At 41.3% G+C, this 16332-nt stretch overlaps 1 protein-coding gene across 1 annotated transcript; it reads left to right on the top strand.

The window, feature by feature from the left end:
* The first annotated feature begins 3530 nt into the window (after positions 1–3530).
* Positions 3531–4700, top strand: LOC117466389 (zona pellucida-like domain-containing protein 1). The gene has a single exon (XM_034109596.1). It carries the CDS (start codon positions 3531–3533, stop codon positions 4698–4700), a length of 1170 nt encoding a protein of 389 aa, XP_033965487.1.
* The last annotated feature ends 11632 nt before the right edge of the window (positions 4701–16332 follow it).

Raw genomic sequence — 16332 nt, forward strand, 5'->3', positions numbered from 1 at the left:
GTGTAATTTCTGCATAGTCTACACCAGGGGTGTCAAACTCAATTTCATCTCGGGCCACATCAGCATCATGGTCGCACTCAAAGGGCCGGTTTTATATACATACAAAAAATACATATATAAATATTATTATATTACATTATTGCCGTCTGCATTGGATTATTATCGGATAGGGTAATAACTTAAGTCTCTTCTGTGAGAATGTCACAAAATGATTTAAAAAGAAAAGCCAAATTCTGGAAAAAAAGTCAAAATAAAATAAGTGACATTTTGAAAAAAAAGTCAGATTCTGAGAAGAAAAGTCAAACTTGAGATGCATTGTGGGACATGTAGTTTATGGGCAACGTGCTTCTGTAAAGTAGCATGTAACCGTATAGTAAACATATTATATTCTTTGCAGGCTCTTGTGGGGCCACATTAAATGAAGTCACGGGCCGGAATTGGCCCCCGGGCCTTGAGTTTGACACCCCTGGTCTACACCCTAAACTGGTGTTAATGCAAACGTTCCTCTGCAGGTGCATCACACAGTACTGCAATCAGAATGGGTCCCATCACACAACCATTGTTTATTTTTATACTTATATTTAACTTTTCAACATTTCTGTATTTTAGCTATTAAACATGCGGCTTGTTGTTCCTTGGAGCATTAACATATTTCATAAGTGACACTTCATTTCCTTTGCATAACAATTGTGTGCTTCTATGGCGGCTCTCTTTACAGGGTGATATATCATCTGGTGTGAACCAGGTCAGCGGCTGCTATAATGGCAAAACAGCAGCCAGGCGGCAGAGGAGGAAATGGCAGCAAGAGGTATGAAACAGACGAGCTTTCAATTAGCACAGGGACATACACTGGGAGAACTCAAATGTGCATCAGCCGCTTTCACGCAAAGTACTTTGCCGTACTTGCTTCCCAGTACTTAGTCCCACCAAACGCTTTAGTCCCGGAACTGTCCTAGTAAATCGCGTTCACACCGGAATAAGTCCCTGAGGGAGGACTACGCAAATTAAGCCGTTTCTTCTTCTTCTTCTTCTTCTTCTTCTTCTTCTTCTTCTTCTTCTTCTTCTTCTTCTTCTTCTTCTTCTTCTTCTTCTTCTTCTTCTTCTTCACTGGCAGGCCGCAAACAACTTCACGGCGTATACTGCCACCCGAAGTCCTGGGTAAATCGCCAGAAGCGCCGACACCTCCTTATCACTCCACCGCTTCTACATTTGATTTAGTCTTGTTGCCATAAGTTAGTCTCTCTCCGTTGGTGCGCGGGGCTAATGCTAATAATGCTAATAATGCTAATGCGAGCAAATAAATGGTGGCTTCACAAAACTTTTCAGAATTTTGCCGGGCCTGGTTTGCCGGGCCTGGTTTGCAATTCGCCAATCAGAAATTGGAACCTTTGAAAAGGTTCGCAAAAACTAAGATCTAATTCCAGATCTTTTTGGTGTGAATGCAAAATCCCAAGAACTATTCCTGGGAAAAGTACTCCGGTGTGAAAGCGCCTACTGTCTTTGTATTACACACAAAATCTCTACCAGAGATTTTACTTTTTAGTACTGTAAATGCAGACTTGTATTTGGCACTTCCTGTATCCTGGAATAATAGATTTGAGTTCAGTTTGACTTCTACCAAATTGAAGTTAAATTCCTATTTGTTGTATTAAAAATTACCAGAGCTGTGCACTGTCAGCAGAAATGAGGATTTGAATCTGGAGTTTGACTTTATTGCTCCGAGATTTGACGTACTAGAGATTTTATGAATTTAAGGCCTAAGGGCAAAAAAGTCTCAAGTTTTTACTTTCTTGTATTTTCCATTATTAGGACACATTTTAAGGTTATAATGTTATTTTAAACATAAAAGCAAGGAACACTTATTGATAATGATATTTTGTTATATCATATACCCACAATATATATACACTAACAAAAAAAAGAAAAATGTGTACTAATACTTTTAGGTAGTCTTTCTACAAAATAGTAGTTCTACTATTACTTCTTCCCGACTGGGGAAGGCTGTGGCTTGTATCCTGTAACAGCTCTGACTATAACTCAAAACAAAACAAGCTCTGCTCTGGTCGGAGCAACAGATTAACACTCAGCTTGTGTTCTCCGTACAGTCCTGCTGATAGAACATCACATCACTTCACTTCCTCTGTCTCAGAAGCTATCAGCACCTCGCTGCTGCTCGCTGCTAGACAAAATACCCCAGAAGGCCCAATCATAACAGAGAGCCATTCGGTCAAGACCTGAGCAATAAAAGAGCGACAGAGGGTTGTATTTTTCTTCCAAACAGAATTCCCACCTCGTATTTCGTGTTTCCGCGTCTGCGACTCCTCAACACCGCAGACCCTCCGGCAGATTCGAAGGCTGTGACCATTAATCACGCAGCCAGGAGCGGAGGTGAGCGAGCAGGAGAGCAGGTGACCCTCCCTGGCCCCCCTCCTGACCCCACCACCCCCCAAACACCAGCCACGGTACGTCAATAAATTCACAGCAGGACTTTGACAGCGTGTGTTTGTCGTCCTTCCTCTCACTTCCTGCCTGATGTCGTCGCCGCGGCCACGAGAGGTGTCATTAATAAAGAACAACGATGGGAATGACAGGACATGTGTGAGAAAGAAAGAAAGTAAGAGAGAGTAAGCTGTGTTTCCATTTAACTGCAAAGCAAATGAATAAGGCTACAACATAGTTGTGTCTGTAGTAATCAACAAGTAAATAGAGTAGAGTAAAAAGACGTTGTTAACCAAAACAAACGGGTTGGCTTGGGCAGATGACCCCCGGAAATAAAAGCATGTTCATTCTGTTTTAAGAGATTGAGAAGAATTCACAAATATCTGAGAATTAATTGTGGTAAGTCCAAACAAAGACTGATTGACATTAATATTGAAGTACATTGTACGTTTCATTTGAAGTAAAGTCTGGTAACTGTTTATCAAAGAGAAATACAAATCTGAAAGTGTTAGTTTTGGTTTATTTCCTGTCCCTTCAGCGTCTCACAACCACTTCTTGTGATCTCTTGTCATTAGATATCACAGACGTTTATATTAATGTAAGTGAAGTGTCCGGATATATACAGTGATTGAATAACCATCACTGCCTGCTCTTCAAGATCTAGACTCATCCATAAGAGGAGCTACTGGGGCTCGAACTGGATAGAAGCATTGTATGTCACTCAGGGATTCTTCTCATGCAGTGTTATGTTCACTTGCTTCATTAAGAGCATGGAAACCTATATTTTAAAGGCATATATAACAAAGGAACAAGGTCATGGACTCTGTATTTCATGACAGCACGATGCTTCAGGTTTCAGTTGTTGCCCTCAAGATACGATTCAGACCACAGTTCTCCTACTTAATACAATACAGTTGTTCACAAATGGCAAGTTGCTTGACCTTGTTGTTGGCCAATCCCAGAGGACATACGTTCCTATAAAGAACAACCCAAAGACTTTTGAACAGACTGGGAAGGTCTACCAGCCTTCAGCGGCAGTCAACATTTCAGTCGAAGGATTAACCAATACAAGGCAAATCTCGAGAAGAATAATGAAGATTATTTTCCTTTTACTCTCCATTATAGGCAGAAGCAGTCAGCTGTCGGTAGGTGAGTGCGGGACAGAAGCAAGACGGCCACAAATCACTGACATCGCAGTGCAGTGCGGTACTTCCTCCATTGACCTGGCGATTGAAATCTGCCCCGTCCTGTACACTGGATACAACGAGACTCTTCTGATCCTGAACCAGATGTTGGACACGGTCTGCAGAGCAACCCTAGATGATTCTGTGACTCCACCTGTGGCCCGCTTCAGCTTCCCTATAGATATGACCCATGCTTGCGGAAGCATATTCAAGACTACCAGTGCTGCAGGGACCGGTGTATTCTCCGACTTCTCCAACATCCAGACGGTCAACATCAGCGGCGTGGTTCGCAGCGCCGATCCAACAAATGGCATGATCACGTACAACGCTGAGCTAAAGTACTTCTACTCCTGCGCCTATCCATTAGAATACCTGATGAATGAAACCCAGATAGATGTGTCGGCCTCCTCCATTGCAATTAAAGACAACAATGGGAGTTTCATCAGCACATTGAGCATGGAGCTGTTCAGCGATACCAATTTCACTCAACCGTTGGTCATGCCTGAGCTGGGGCTTGAACTGCGGACCAGCGTGTTTGTCGAAGTCAAAGCGACCAACTTGACAGGGCAGTACCACGTCCTGCTGGACCAGTGCTATGCCTCTATCTCCCGCCTGCCTTCAAACTCCGGCTTATTATTCAACCTGTTTGTCCCCTGTTCAAAGGATAAGTTCACCACCATGATGGAGAACGGGGAAAGCCAGAGTTCCCGGTTTCGCTTCCCAGCCTTCCGCTTCATCGAGCAACAGAACGAGACAGTGTCCACCTACTACCTCCACTGCATCATCCGGCTGTGTGAAAAAAGCGCTTGCAGCAGCTTCTTGCAGTGCAACCACAGAAGGAAGAGGAACGCCCTGGATACAGCTGAACCGGGTATGACTAAGTCTTACACCATCTCTTCTTCGGAGATCATAACCAAAGGTGACAGCAACGAGTCCAAAGACAAGCCCCTTATCGCCAAAGAAGAAAAAGACGAGTCTGCGAACCTTGGGCTTGGTGTGGCTGTTGGTGTCCTTGCCTTTGCTTGCCTCGTTAGCCTTTCTGTTGCAGCTGTGTTTTACAAAAGGCTCAAGAACTAGGAAGGCATTATTAGCTGAAATTCACAATGGGGCCCAAGGGCCTATGCGTCAATCATGTGTTACTACAGCTCAAATTGTATATCAGTCTTGAATAGTTGGGAGGATGAACCATCTTTAGAGCATTTATTAGGTCTTGTTAGTATTTAAAATAAATATAGAAAAAGTAATAGGCATTTGCATTTTATAAGCTTCAGGAAAAAAATGAATAGTAAACAATTTGGGATAAATGGTTTGTGGAGGGAAAAGTCTGTATGTGGAGTGTTAAGAGTTTAATGTCTTTTAAAAAATAAGTCAAAATGCCTTTCAATGTATTATGTTATAATTTCTCTCATTTGCTCTTGAGCTTCAAACTCTAGCTGGTGCTCGATTGCCTGGTACCATTTCAGGAAAGTGACTGTATCGAATAACTATTTTCCATGTTTTTTAAACATTTCTGAATTGTCTTTATTACTCTGCACCTAATTAGTATCAAATAAGCTAGTAACAATAAAAGAGTTAAGCGTCTTTGTTATTCATTAATGAAATGAACGAGAGCAATGCCAATATAACCAGATCCTGATTTAAATTTAAAATAAAAAAAATTTGATAATTACATTACATGTCACTTGTTAGACGCTTTTATCCAAAGCGACTTACAGGGACACAACGACATGCTGACTGCAGTGGGGTTTGAACCTGTGCTCCCCTGATCCGAACACCAGCGAACAACCCACTGCACCACACGCCTCCTAAATGTTTTTCATTGTTTATTATAAACTGTCGCTAAATTATATTTAAACATCTTTCAAATGGAAAACAGTCAAGAAAACCTGAATATTTGTTACTGCTATCAAAACTAATATGTCCACAGAGGACAAAGAAGTAATAGTTTGAGCCGCGGTGTACCTTCTAGGGCTGGATTTATTAGGGTTGTAATAAACTTTGTATTTCTTTAAAGGTTTATAGAACAATAGTTAGCGGTGTATATGACAAAACAAAAGCTCCCCGGATTGTATTCCCTCCTCAAACACTTGTGTGAGATCTCCAGAGAGCTCCCAGTTGGCCCCAGGCCCCGCAGGGCCAGTGTAAATGTAAGAGGAGGAAGCGGCCTGCCTCTCTGGATGCACATGGCCGTATATCTCTGACCCCACTGGGCCACAAAGGCCCCACACCCCTCCGATGTGCACCGGAGGTGAAGGTTGATGAATGGGGAGAAGACGCTGAGAATCCTCGTGAGGGTTTTTTCACCAGCAAACCTTTCTATTTGGGGCATCTTTTAATCTTTCCGTAGTACAAAGCGGAAAGGTAGTTTCAAGCATTTGGTTATTTTGAATAACAGAACCATTTACAAAAATTCAAAATGTTCTTGTACTTCAAAGCCACTACTATAAAGAAAACGAATATTTTTTCAAGAAATCTCTAGTCAAGGAAGGTATGACTCATATACTGGTATGATATTCACGAGGAAATAAACAATGAGATCAACAAAGAATAGGCTAAATCATCATTAATCTTTCTAATACTTAATGAGATGTCTGTTGTCCTACATCTTTTTTTCCATGTAAAAATACTCCAAGAATTGTTAAAATATTACAAATGTAAACACGGTTCATACGCTGCCTGATACCTGTGTGTCTTTACAGGAAAATGTGTGTGAGATGGAAAATAGAGAGTTTCAGAAGAAACATTTGGCATTGTCGAGCAGACCGGCTCGCTGTAAGCCAACCCGCACGTATGGGTCACTTTCACACACGCCACATGGAGAGGGTTTTGCACGGGTCTCATACTACACTCAAAACCTAATCAGATCATTATTTGCTGTAGAGACGGCGAATCTGCAACTGAACCGCTTCCCAGAGTCATGCAGGATTTGATCTATGGCAGCCCAGCATCCAGCGGGGTTTGGCGAGGAAATGATAAGAGCTGAGGAAGAAAGAAGGAGAGAGAGGCGGGAGGAAGGAGGCCCACTTTTTGATTGCTCTCCTGTGTATGAGCATTATATTTTCTATGAGATGTATTCTCTGGGGCTTTCAGCCGGAGAGTTCAGTTTACTGGGAAGTCTATTTGTCGGCCCGACTGTCCCTGACTGCAGCTGGCCTGTGCATGCATGTATGGAGCAGATTGGATTTCATTTATGCACAGATTGGAACTTCGGACCAATCTTTCGCAGGCAGAGATTTTTGGGAGGCAGAAAATCTCATTGGAGTTAAACCTCAAAGAACTTGAGATGTTCTGGCTAAGTTAGCCTACACTGTATCAAACGGGCTGAAACAAAGCACAACACTAGAAAGTCAGAATATAGCCATCCTGGGGTGTATACATGTAGGTTTGCCAGCTTAACAGGCTGACCTACGAATAAAGAAAACTTAAATAACGGTGAGGAAATTAACCAGAGTCCAGTAGAACTACTCTCGTCCTCTGCAATTTGACACATTTCCCGCTCTTATGTGCCCATCCCCCCACATGGATCACACCTGGCACACGCAATACATGTTCAGTGTCTGTTCTTTGTATATTTACTGCAGTTGTTCATGTACACCAGTAGTCTGATACAATATGTACAGTTTGAAAGGGTGTTAAATGAAATGGTGATGATTAATGTTTTTTGTGTTAAGGTAATATCAGTTAAAACAGGACTGGTCAAATTTGACCACGAACACCAAAGTAAGGGGGGGGGGAACAAAGACAATACAAGGGTTAAATGTGCTTTTTCAGTAATAGGGAGGGCAAGGAATTAAAATGTTAAATAAACTACTGTTATTAAAGCTACTTTAATGCTGGTTTCTTTGACATGTTGAAAGGTCGGCTTTCGACAATAATATGAGCAGCTATATTTTGACATCTTTAACTAAAATGTACAGTATAAAGTATATATTACAGTATAAAGGTCAACATATATTTATAAAAAGGCACAGAATGTATGCTGTGAGTAACTCCAAATAACCGTATGTATATGTACTTGTAGCTGTCGATGTACCCACCTGTACGGCGTGATATCACCAGGTCTTTAGCCAGAGTGTATTGAGGACCAGCTGGTCAGTGAATAGTTTACATGTTGCGTAGAGGATACATATAATTATTCAGTGTGACATTAATTCAAATTGTATTGGATTCAGTAAACTGATAGGATTCATTGTGCCTCATGAAAAACAGGTTCATGTATGTGCTGTATGTGTGCACACTAGGTATTTTAAGTCACAGACAATTCGAGAAAGAATAAACCACATGAGATATAAAATAAAATGCTATAATAAAAGTCAGTAATGAAATAAGAAACCACCTGGCTTTGCGTTTCGGTGCAGATGCGTTATATCAGCGTTAGATATCCTGGTATGGCCTGGATGTGCTGATATGATAACAGCGAGCGGCCTTGAGCAGCGGCAGTGAGACGATGGCGCAGCATGCTAAACGTATTACCTGAGTTTACGACTAAACAGCGGGAGGCAGGCAGACTGGAAGACAGAGGAAACAGGAGGAGGAAAACTTGCTGTGAAGAAGAGTGTGTGCACGTGTGATTTACTTTGTATGAAAACGTGTGTGTCTAAAATCTGAAAAATAACCTGTTGTGTTGGATAAATGACACTTTTAAAACGTTACATTTCGACATGTTCCTGTTTACCTTTTAAGATCGGATTGACATAACGAATACAACGAGATGTGGAAGAAGAGAATAGTTGGGAAAGCATATATACAGGCGTTCAGTTTCAGCTCCATAAATCTGGGGTTTCCTGCAGAGAGAGGTGAAAGTGCCTCCTGTAGAGCTGGCATGGGCAGACAGAGGGAGCCTCGTACATCAAATCAGCAGCACATGGACTCCTGCCGTTCAGGTTCAAGAGATGCACAACCTTACAACTCTATCTCTCCATGTTCATGTGTTTCTGCTGCTCCATGACTTTCCAAATGGACTTCCTGTCCCTCTGGCTTTCAGTCCAAGGAAGTGTACTTTGTTGAAATCAATGAAAGGAACAGTATTGTTTGTTTTTTACTGGCTTGTCTTAAAGCTTGATCCACCAGTTAGCTCCAGATCTAAACTAGTGGCTGAATGAAACAAACAAGTATGTTCACCAGCCACTTAATCCCAGTGAATTATATGATAACTTTACTTTTCTCTAGTTCCAACATCAGGCCGCAGTTTGGCATATCCTATCAAATATTTTGACTACTATGGATTTCCATGAGATATTTTACGGACTTTGATAAATAAAGACAATGTTTCCTGATGACTTTGGTAATCTGCTGACTTTTCCTCTAGTACCGAAGAAGAGTCACCCTTGTGGGTCAAATATCTCAACAATTATTGAATGCATTCCCCTTACATTTGTTACCAACGTTCATCTTGTCCCTCCTAAGCCGAATTTCAACAACGTTGGTGATTCACTGTCTTTTCATCAAGTGGATCATCCAGTCATTACTTGTCCAATACTGTTGTCCAGTACTGTGTATTACCAAATATCTGTAAAGTCTAAAGACAATCGATTTAGCCCCAACCAATCTAAGTGCCAACTTACCTCACCCAAACGCTAAAACTAGCCCTTAACCTACCCGTAACCATAGCTGGAGACGCGTAATGCAGTTTAAGAATGGAAAAAATCGAAGCAAATGTACAGTATACTGTCTGGATGATACACACACTATTATATAAAGGGCTATACACTAAGGGAAATACAGAATATACATGCAGCATCAAACCCACAAGGCACTGATTGAGCCAAACTGTCTGTCAACATGCCAATTCATCAAGTGTCTCAGTTAGGCGGTGGATTCTTAGAAACGTGACCTTCCAAACTGGAAAGAGTTTAGATATGTTTAGATATGGTATCATGTGTACTGCATTTCAATCTAAAAAGAGGTCTTCATTATTTTTGATTATTAAAAGGAAATGGGAAACATTTCAACATGAAATGATGCTGACCCCGACGTTGATTGTGAATCAAACAGAGTATGGGGATTTTCGGCAAAGGCATTGTGGGTGATTGTATGGCTGTGTGTGTGTGTGCTACAGTTACCTTCACTTCTGAACGGCTTTGTTGCAAGATGTTTGATTTTTTCTTTTGAAGATCGATTGATTGGCCTCTAATATCTTTCATTTCTTTAAAACAGTAAATGAGAAGTACATTTTAACCTGTGAGAAATCTACATTCAAACTGAAGTGAAAAAGGAGACAATACAAAACCTACATTTAGCTTCGTGTACTGATTAATCCGAACACAAAGAGACTCCTGTCAGCACACACCTTGCGCAGCACAGATATCTGTATGTTGGAGAGCGGATGTGTCAGAGCTGCGGGTGGAGAAGTGTGAGCGGAGAGAGACGTGGTGAGTGAGGACTCCATGTTTATTCCTCCATGGGGAGAGGGCTGTCATTGCTGAATTCCTGTGAATGAAGTATGACAGCCAATTCCTGCGAGCCGGATAATTCACCGTTATAGGTCCGATGTATCCTACGTGGATGTGACACTTCCACAATAGTGTCTGGAATTCACACGAGGCCCCGGCCACACGGACGCCTGCGGAGCCACTAATATGGCAGTTTTAAAAGAGAGACAATCGGCAGCAGAAAGACAGAGAGGCTGCGGAGGTGTCGAGTTATTTAGACGCATAATCTGAGGTGTAACAATAGCAGAGATCCTCTCACTGGGGGGCTTTCAATAACTAATTAAAACTGATGAAAACAACATAGGTATTGGTATTGGTTCTCAATCACCTTACATAAATGATATGAAGGTTAGGAAATGTTAAGAAGAATCCATTTCGTAAAAAAGCTTGAGAACAGGTAAATTAACCTAATCAGATATATGTATTCTCTGTTATGATAAGGTGGAAATGCATCAAATATGAACACGTTTTCATTGTAGCCCGTGCCTCTGTATGAATGTGTGTTAACGGCTGAATGCTGACTTATAAAGTGCTGTGGGGAGTTGTAAAATGCAGTCCCTTTATCATTACTATTTACTGATATATTTCTGCATCAAAATTCATAATTCAATGCTATTATAGTAAACTCTGCTAGAATTGAATGGTACTTGCGTTGACTTGCATACTTCTCTGGTCACTCACCTAAATCAAAGCAGTTTAAATAAAAATGTAAAGTCTGCCGTGAATTTTATAAAAACATGGTCGGACATGAGAACCTCTTGTGGTCCTTACTCTCCTGAAAACACCCCTAAAGACTTAAAATACTTAAAGGTCTCATGTCATGCTTTTCTGGTTATCACCCGTCCCCTTGTGTGTTATGAAGGTTTTTCTGCATGTAAACGGTCTGCAGAGTCACAAACCCTCAAAGTACACCCTGTAGCGAGTAAAACTCGAACACAGAAAATACCTGTCTATGCTGCCCCAGAACGCCTCACTGAGCAGCGAGCCTCGCAACGTCCCGACCAATCAGAGCACACTGGGCTCACAGGGAGGGGGGGGGGGGGGGGGCAGGAGCTCCAACAAGCCGTTTAGGACAGAGAGTGAATACACATACTTTACAGAGATGCTGTTTGAGAAACCAATGTGGGTTTGGAAAATTGCACAATATTAATCTATTTTAGTAGACCTCAACATTGGAATTATGATCAGTAGAAATGGCCATGACATGGGACTTTTAATGACTTTTCAATTTCCCCATTAACTGAACCAGCTAATATATTTTTCAGGTAAAGGCAAGGCAAGTTTATTTATATAGCACTTTTCAACACAAGGCAATTCAAAGTGCTTTACAAAAAATGAAAGACATTAAGAAAATGGCATTTAAAATCAGTCATTAAAAAGAAAAGCTAATAAAATAAACATTAAAAGAAAAAGTACATGGATAAAAGTTACAGTGCAGTCTAAGATATGAATATTTCAATTAAAAGCAGCGACAAAAAGAAAAGTCTTCAGCCTGGATTTAAAAGTAGTCAGAGTTGCAGTGGACCTGCAGTTTTCTGGGAGTTTGTTCCAGATATTTGGAGCATAATAACTGAACGCTGCTTCTCCATGTTTAGTTCTGACTCTGGGGACAGAAAGCTGACCAGTCCCTGAAGACCTGATCTGGATGGTTCATCATTTAGCAGGAGGTCAGAAATGTATTTTGGGCCTAAACCATTCAGTGCTTTATAAACCAGCAGCAATATTTTGAAATCTATTCTTTGACACACAGGAAGCCAGTGTGAAGACTTCAGAACAGGGGTGATGTGATCCACTTTCTTAGTGTTAGTGAGGACTCGAGCAGCGGCGTTCTGAATCAGCTGCAGCTTCCTAATAGATGTTTTAGTGAGACCTGTGAAGACACCATTGCAGGAGTCCAGTCTACTGAAGATAAAAGCATGGACAAGTTTTTCCAAATCCTGCTGTGACATTAGTCTTTTAATCCTAGATATGTTCTTTAGGTGATAGTAGGCTGATCTAGTAACTGTTTTAATGTGACTGTTGAAACTCAGGTCAGAGTCCATGACTACACCTAGATTTCTGGCTTTATCTGTTGGTTTGAACATTGCAGGCTGAAGCTCAGCGCTAACTTTTATACATTCTGCCTTGGCTCCAAAAACCATTACCTCAGTTTTATCTTTGTTTAATTGGAGAAAGTTCTGACACATCCAGTCATTGATTTGTTCAATGCACTTACTCAGTGTTTGAATTGGAGCATAGTCTCCTGTTGAAATTGTTACATAAATTTGTGTGCCATCCGCATAGCTATGGTAACTTATTTTGTTGTTCTTCATTATCTGAGCTAGTGGTAGTATGTAGACGTTAAAGAGAAGAGGCCCCAAGACGGAGCCTTGAGGTACCCCACATGTCATATTTGTCAACTCAGATGTGTATTTACCTATAGAAACAAAGTTGTTTCTGTCCTTTAAGGCGGATTCAAACCAATTTATAACTGTTTCCGAAAGTCCCACCCAGTTTTCCAGTCGGTCTAGTAATATGCTGTGGTCAACAGTGTCAAACGCAGCACTGAGATCTAATAACACTAACACTGAAGTTCTGCCACTGTCTGTGTTTAAGTGGATGTCATTAAAGACCTTTACAAGAGCAGTCTCAGTGCTGTGGTTTGGACGAAAGCCTGACTGGAACACATCGAAACAGTTATTTAAATGCAAGAAATTACTCAACTGTTGAAAAACTACTTTTTCAATGATTTTACCTAGAAATGGCAGGTTTGATATGGGCCTGTAATTGTTCATTACTGAAGCATCTAGATTATTCTTTTTTAAGAGCGGTTTAATGACTGCAGTTTTCAGGGCCTGTGGAAAAACACCTGAGTGAAGAGATTTGTTTACTATATGAAGTAGATCTGAGGCCATGCAACGAAAAACATCTTTGAAAAATCCTGTTGGAATAATATCAAGGCAGCAGGAGGAGGACTTCAGAAGTTGAATAATGTCCTCTAGGTTTTTATCATTAATCTGATGGAATTGTGTCATGGTGCTTGAATTGATATTAGGTGGACACAGAGACAACACATTTACTGTTCCTGATGCAGAGGCACTGACTGCTCGTCTGATTTTCTGAATTTTGTCAGTGAAAAAGGCAAAATCATTGCACGCCCTGGTGGATAGAGATTCAGAGGCTACTGACACTGGGGGGTTAGTTAGTATGTCGACGGTAGCAAACAAGGCACGTGCGTTGTTGTTGTTTTTGGTAATGATGTCAGAGAAGAACGACTGTCGTGCGTTAAAGCCAAATTAAATTGTATGTTAATGGTTAAAATCCACATTGTGACACAAATGACCAGTGAAGGGCTGAATTATGTTTGAATCAGTTATCACAAAGAACAAACATTACAGAGGAGGAGAGTCGGGGAGACTTCCTGCCATGATGACAGCCTGCTCGACACTTCCTCCTTATATACAGTCTGCTGACAGCCAGGGTCGACTCAAAGTCAATCTGCAGCCTTTGTGAAACCTAAACAAACACCATTTCACACTAAAGGTGTGTTATTGTTGTTGTAACACATCACACTAACTGTCTTTGGTTCTGCTGTATGTGGAAATAAATATGTCTGAAATAAAATATTCACTCAATGATAACTTTTTTGCCAAGTTTTTCAAAAACGAGTTTTGCTTTCTGTCTTTGATGCCCTTTACAATACAAAAAATGAATGAGAATTTGGCGTCAGAACTATTTTGTTATGTTAATAATAGTGATAGTAGCGTCAGAGCTTAAATCCTCCATATTACCTACCCTTAAGAGTGCATAAACCTATGATTTAAAATAAAAACTGTAAATGTGGTTATCTTATTAGCATCATATAAAACAAGTATTTAGTAGATATAAAGATATATAAAGATTTATTTTTCAAGACTTTTGAAAGATGTTTCCTTTGTGAATTCTGGTGGGATTCCCTTCTGTGTCTCATTGCAATGACATCATTGAATAATCTGCTACTGATAACATTTCATTCATGTACATGTCCCAAGGAACTGCCTGAGGCTTGGGTAAGTTTCCTGCCTGCTCGGGCTTTTTTTTATATCCAGAAAGACGGATTCCCTCAACCCACTTAGATGTTCCATATCAGATATCTCTGCTGGGTTCCTCTGGCCCAGAGGCGGAACTCCTCCATCCTCCAGCCCCCTCCTGGAGGCCAACCCGGGGGTTTTAGCATCCCCGCTCCACAGCTCTCAGTTCTCCTGAGTGACTGTAAACCTGCTCAAGTTTTCACCTGCTGCGGCCATGAAACCCAAACTGGCTGTAAAGCTAAACAAAAAAAACAAAGAAAAAGGATTTTGCCTACGTTTCTCTGTTTGGAAAGCAGATTAGTAGCAGGTTATGAGTGATGTATTGAACACACTCCAGAAGCCCTTCCTCTGCGCTGTGCTCATGTGATGGAGGCCCTTTAGACAGGAAGTGGGGGCGGAGAGCGGGACTTCAGTGCCGCGGACGAAAAATGAGCATGTTTCCTGTAATCTTCCTACCTCAGGATATCTATCAGTGTTATACGGTTTTACGAGTGTGCAGGATAGAGCTGTACTCTATGAAAGTTATTTAAAAGGTCCCATCTCCCACACACACACACACACACACACCATCACCCCTCCATCCCTGGCATGTCGGACCTGCAGTGGAGCGTGTAATTGTAACACCATGTCCAAGGCTGGAGAGAACTCACAGGCCAAATTGTCCATGTCATCGCCCGCTCCTGGCTGTGAAATACTGGATCTGACATCATCCCCGTCATGGGGGGGCGAGAAGGGACTGGGAGAGGAGTGGGGGTTGGGGGGTGGTAGTCGAGTTGGGGGAAACAACAAGATGGAGGGGTGAAACTGTGTGGAATGTCGTATCTGTGGAAGTCGTTACGAAGGATTCCCCAGGTAGACATCTAAAATTATTACCTGGTTCCTTTTAAATGTTGTTTCCGCTCTCTCTCTTTTTTCCGTCTTCCCACTACTCACTTCCCTCCATCGTCCTCTTCTTTCATTTGTCACTAACTGATTCTTCAGGTTTTTTTTAAAAACAGCTGGAGGACACACACATCTGGATCATCGTGTCAAGCATCTGGGAGAGGAGTGAATAAAGTCATTTGCACTTCACCGGGTCGCTTCAACTTCCTGTTGTCAGGCACCTTTGTCCAAAATGCATATCATGTGCAACAAATTGAATCACACCCCATCAAATGAGAAAAAAGCCTCTACTTTTGGTATTGGAACATGGAATAATTGAAACAGCAACAAACAAAATAAAAATTTACAATTTTCAAAAGTGACATGATTTTTCATTCAATGACTTGCCAGTTCTCCGCTATCTCTATAGAAGAACTGTGGGGAAGGTCATTAGCCCTCTCAATGTTTGTGTTGATGCAGAAGAAAAGCCTGCTGGACTGGATTATTGATATTAACTTTTGTTTGGATGGTAGTCAAAATACCAACATGTATCTTTGTCTCTCTTAAACCAGAGTTAAAGATTCAAGAACTTTGATATGTGAATGTGGCGACTAAATTTGCGGTAAAAAGACGTTTGACAAAGGTGGTTAAGTTTCATGGTTTGCTCTCTTCGACTAAATTGGGGCAGAAGGTTTGGAGACAAAAACAAACTTGCTAGTTTAAGGACGATTTAACAGCAGTCTGTAGAGCAGTGTTGCAGCGTAGTTGAAGCTGTCACCTATGACCACACCCAGCATCACTTAGTCACCTGTAACCAAACCCAACAGCGATGAAACCTATTCACTACTGTAGGAAGGTGAGAAGTAAACCCACCATAGGTTAGAAACCACAAAACATCCCCAGGTGTTACATGACTCTAAGCGTTGAAGAATCAGTGCAATGAAATTGTTGTAGCACACAAAAAAAACTTGAGTATCAGTTTCTGACTTGATTTGGGCTGGCTGTAGCTCCGGGGGAAAGTGAGCTGATCTGTAAATCATGGGGTCAGCAGTCCGATCAATACAGGCAAATACAAAAAGTCATACTGTATGTAAGCATCCATTCTGAAGCATTCTCTGTCCCCATCTACCCAAACAGTGACTGCAGTACGCTTCTTTATCTTAATGTGTCATTTCAACGACCCCTCAAGTAGTAGTCAAAAGTATCTCAGAAAGACTTTGTCTCATCACCTTGTCCAACCTTCCATCTCCTTTACCTCGCTAATCAGAAAACACTGCCACTCGTTACTCTTATCAGTTTTGGGCTGCCGGTTCTGCACATCTGTGATATTTCACTATATTTTGGAGCAAATGATCTGACACAAAGAGA

The sequence above is a fragment of the Pseudochaenichthys georgianus genome, chromosome 21 (assembly GCF_902827115.2).
Source record: "Pseudochaenichthys georgianus chromosome 21, fPseGeo1.2, whole genome shotgun sequence".
NCBI lineage: Eukaryota > Metazoa > Chordata > Actinopteri > Perciformes > Channichthyidae > Pseudochaenichthys > Pseudochaenichthys georgianus.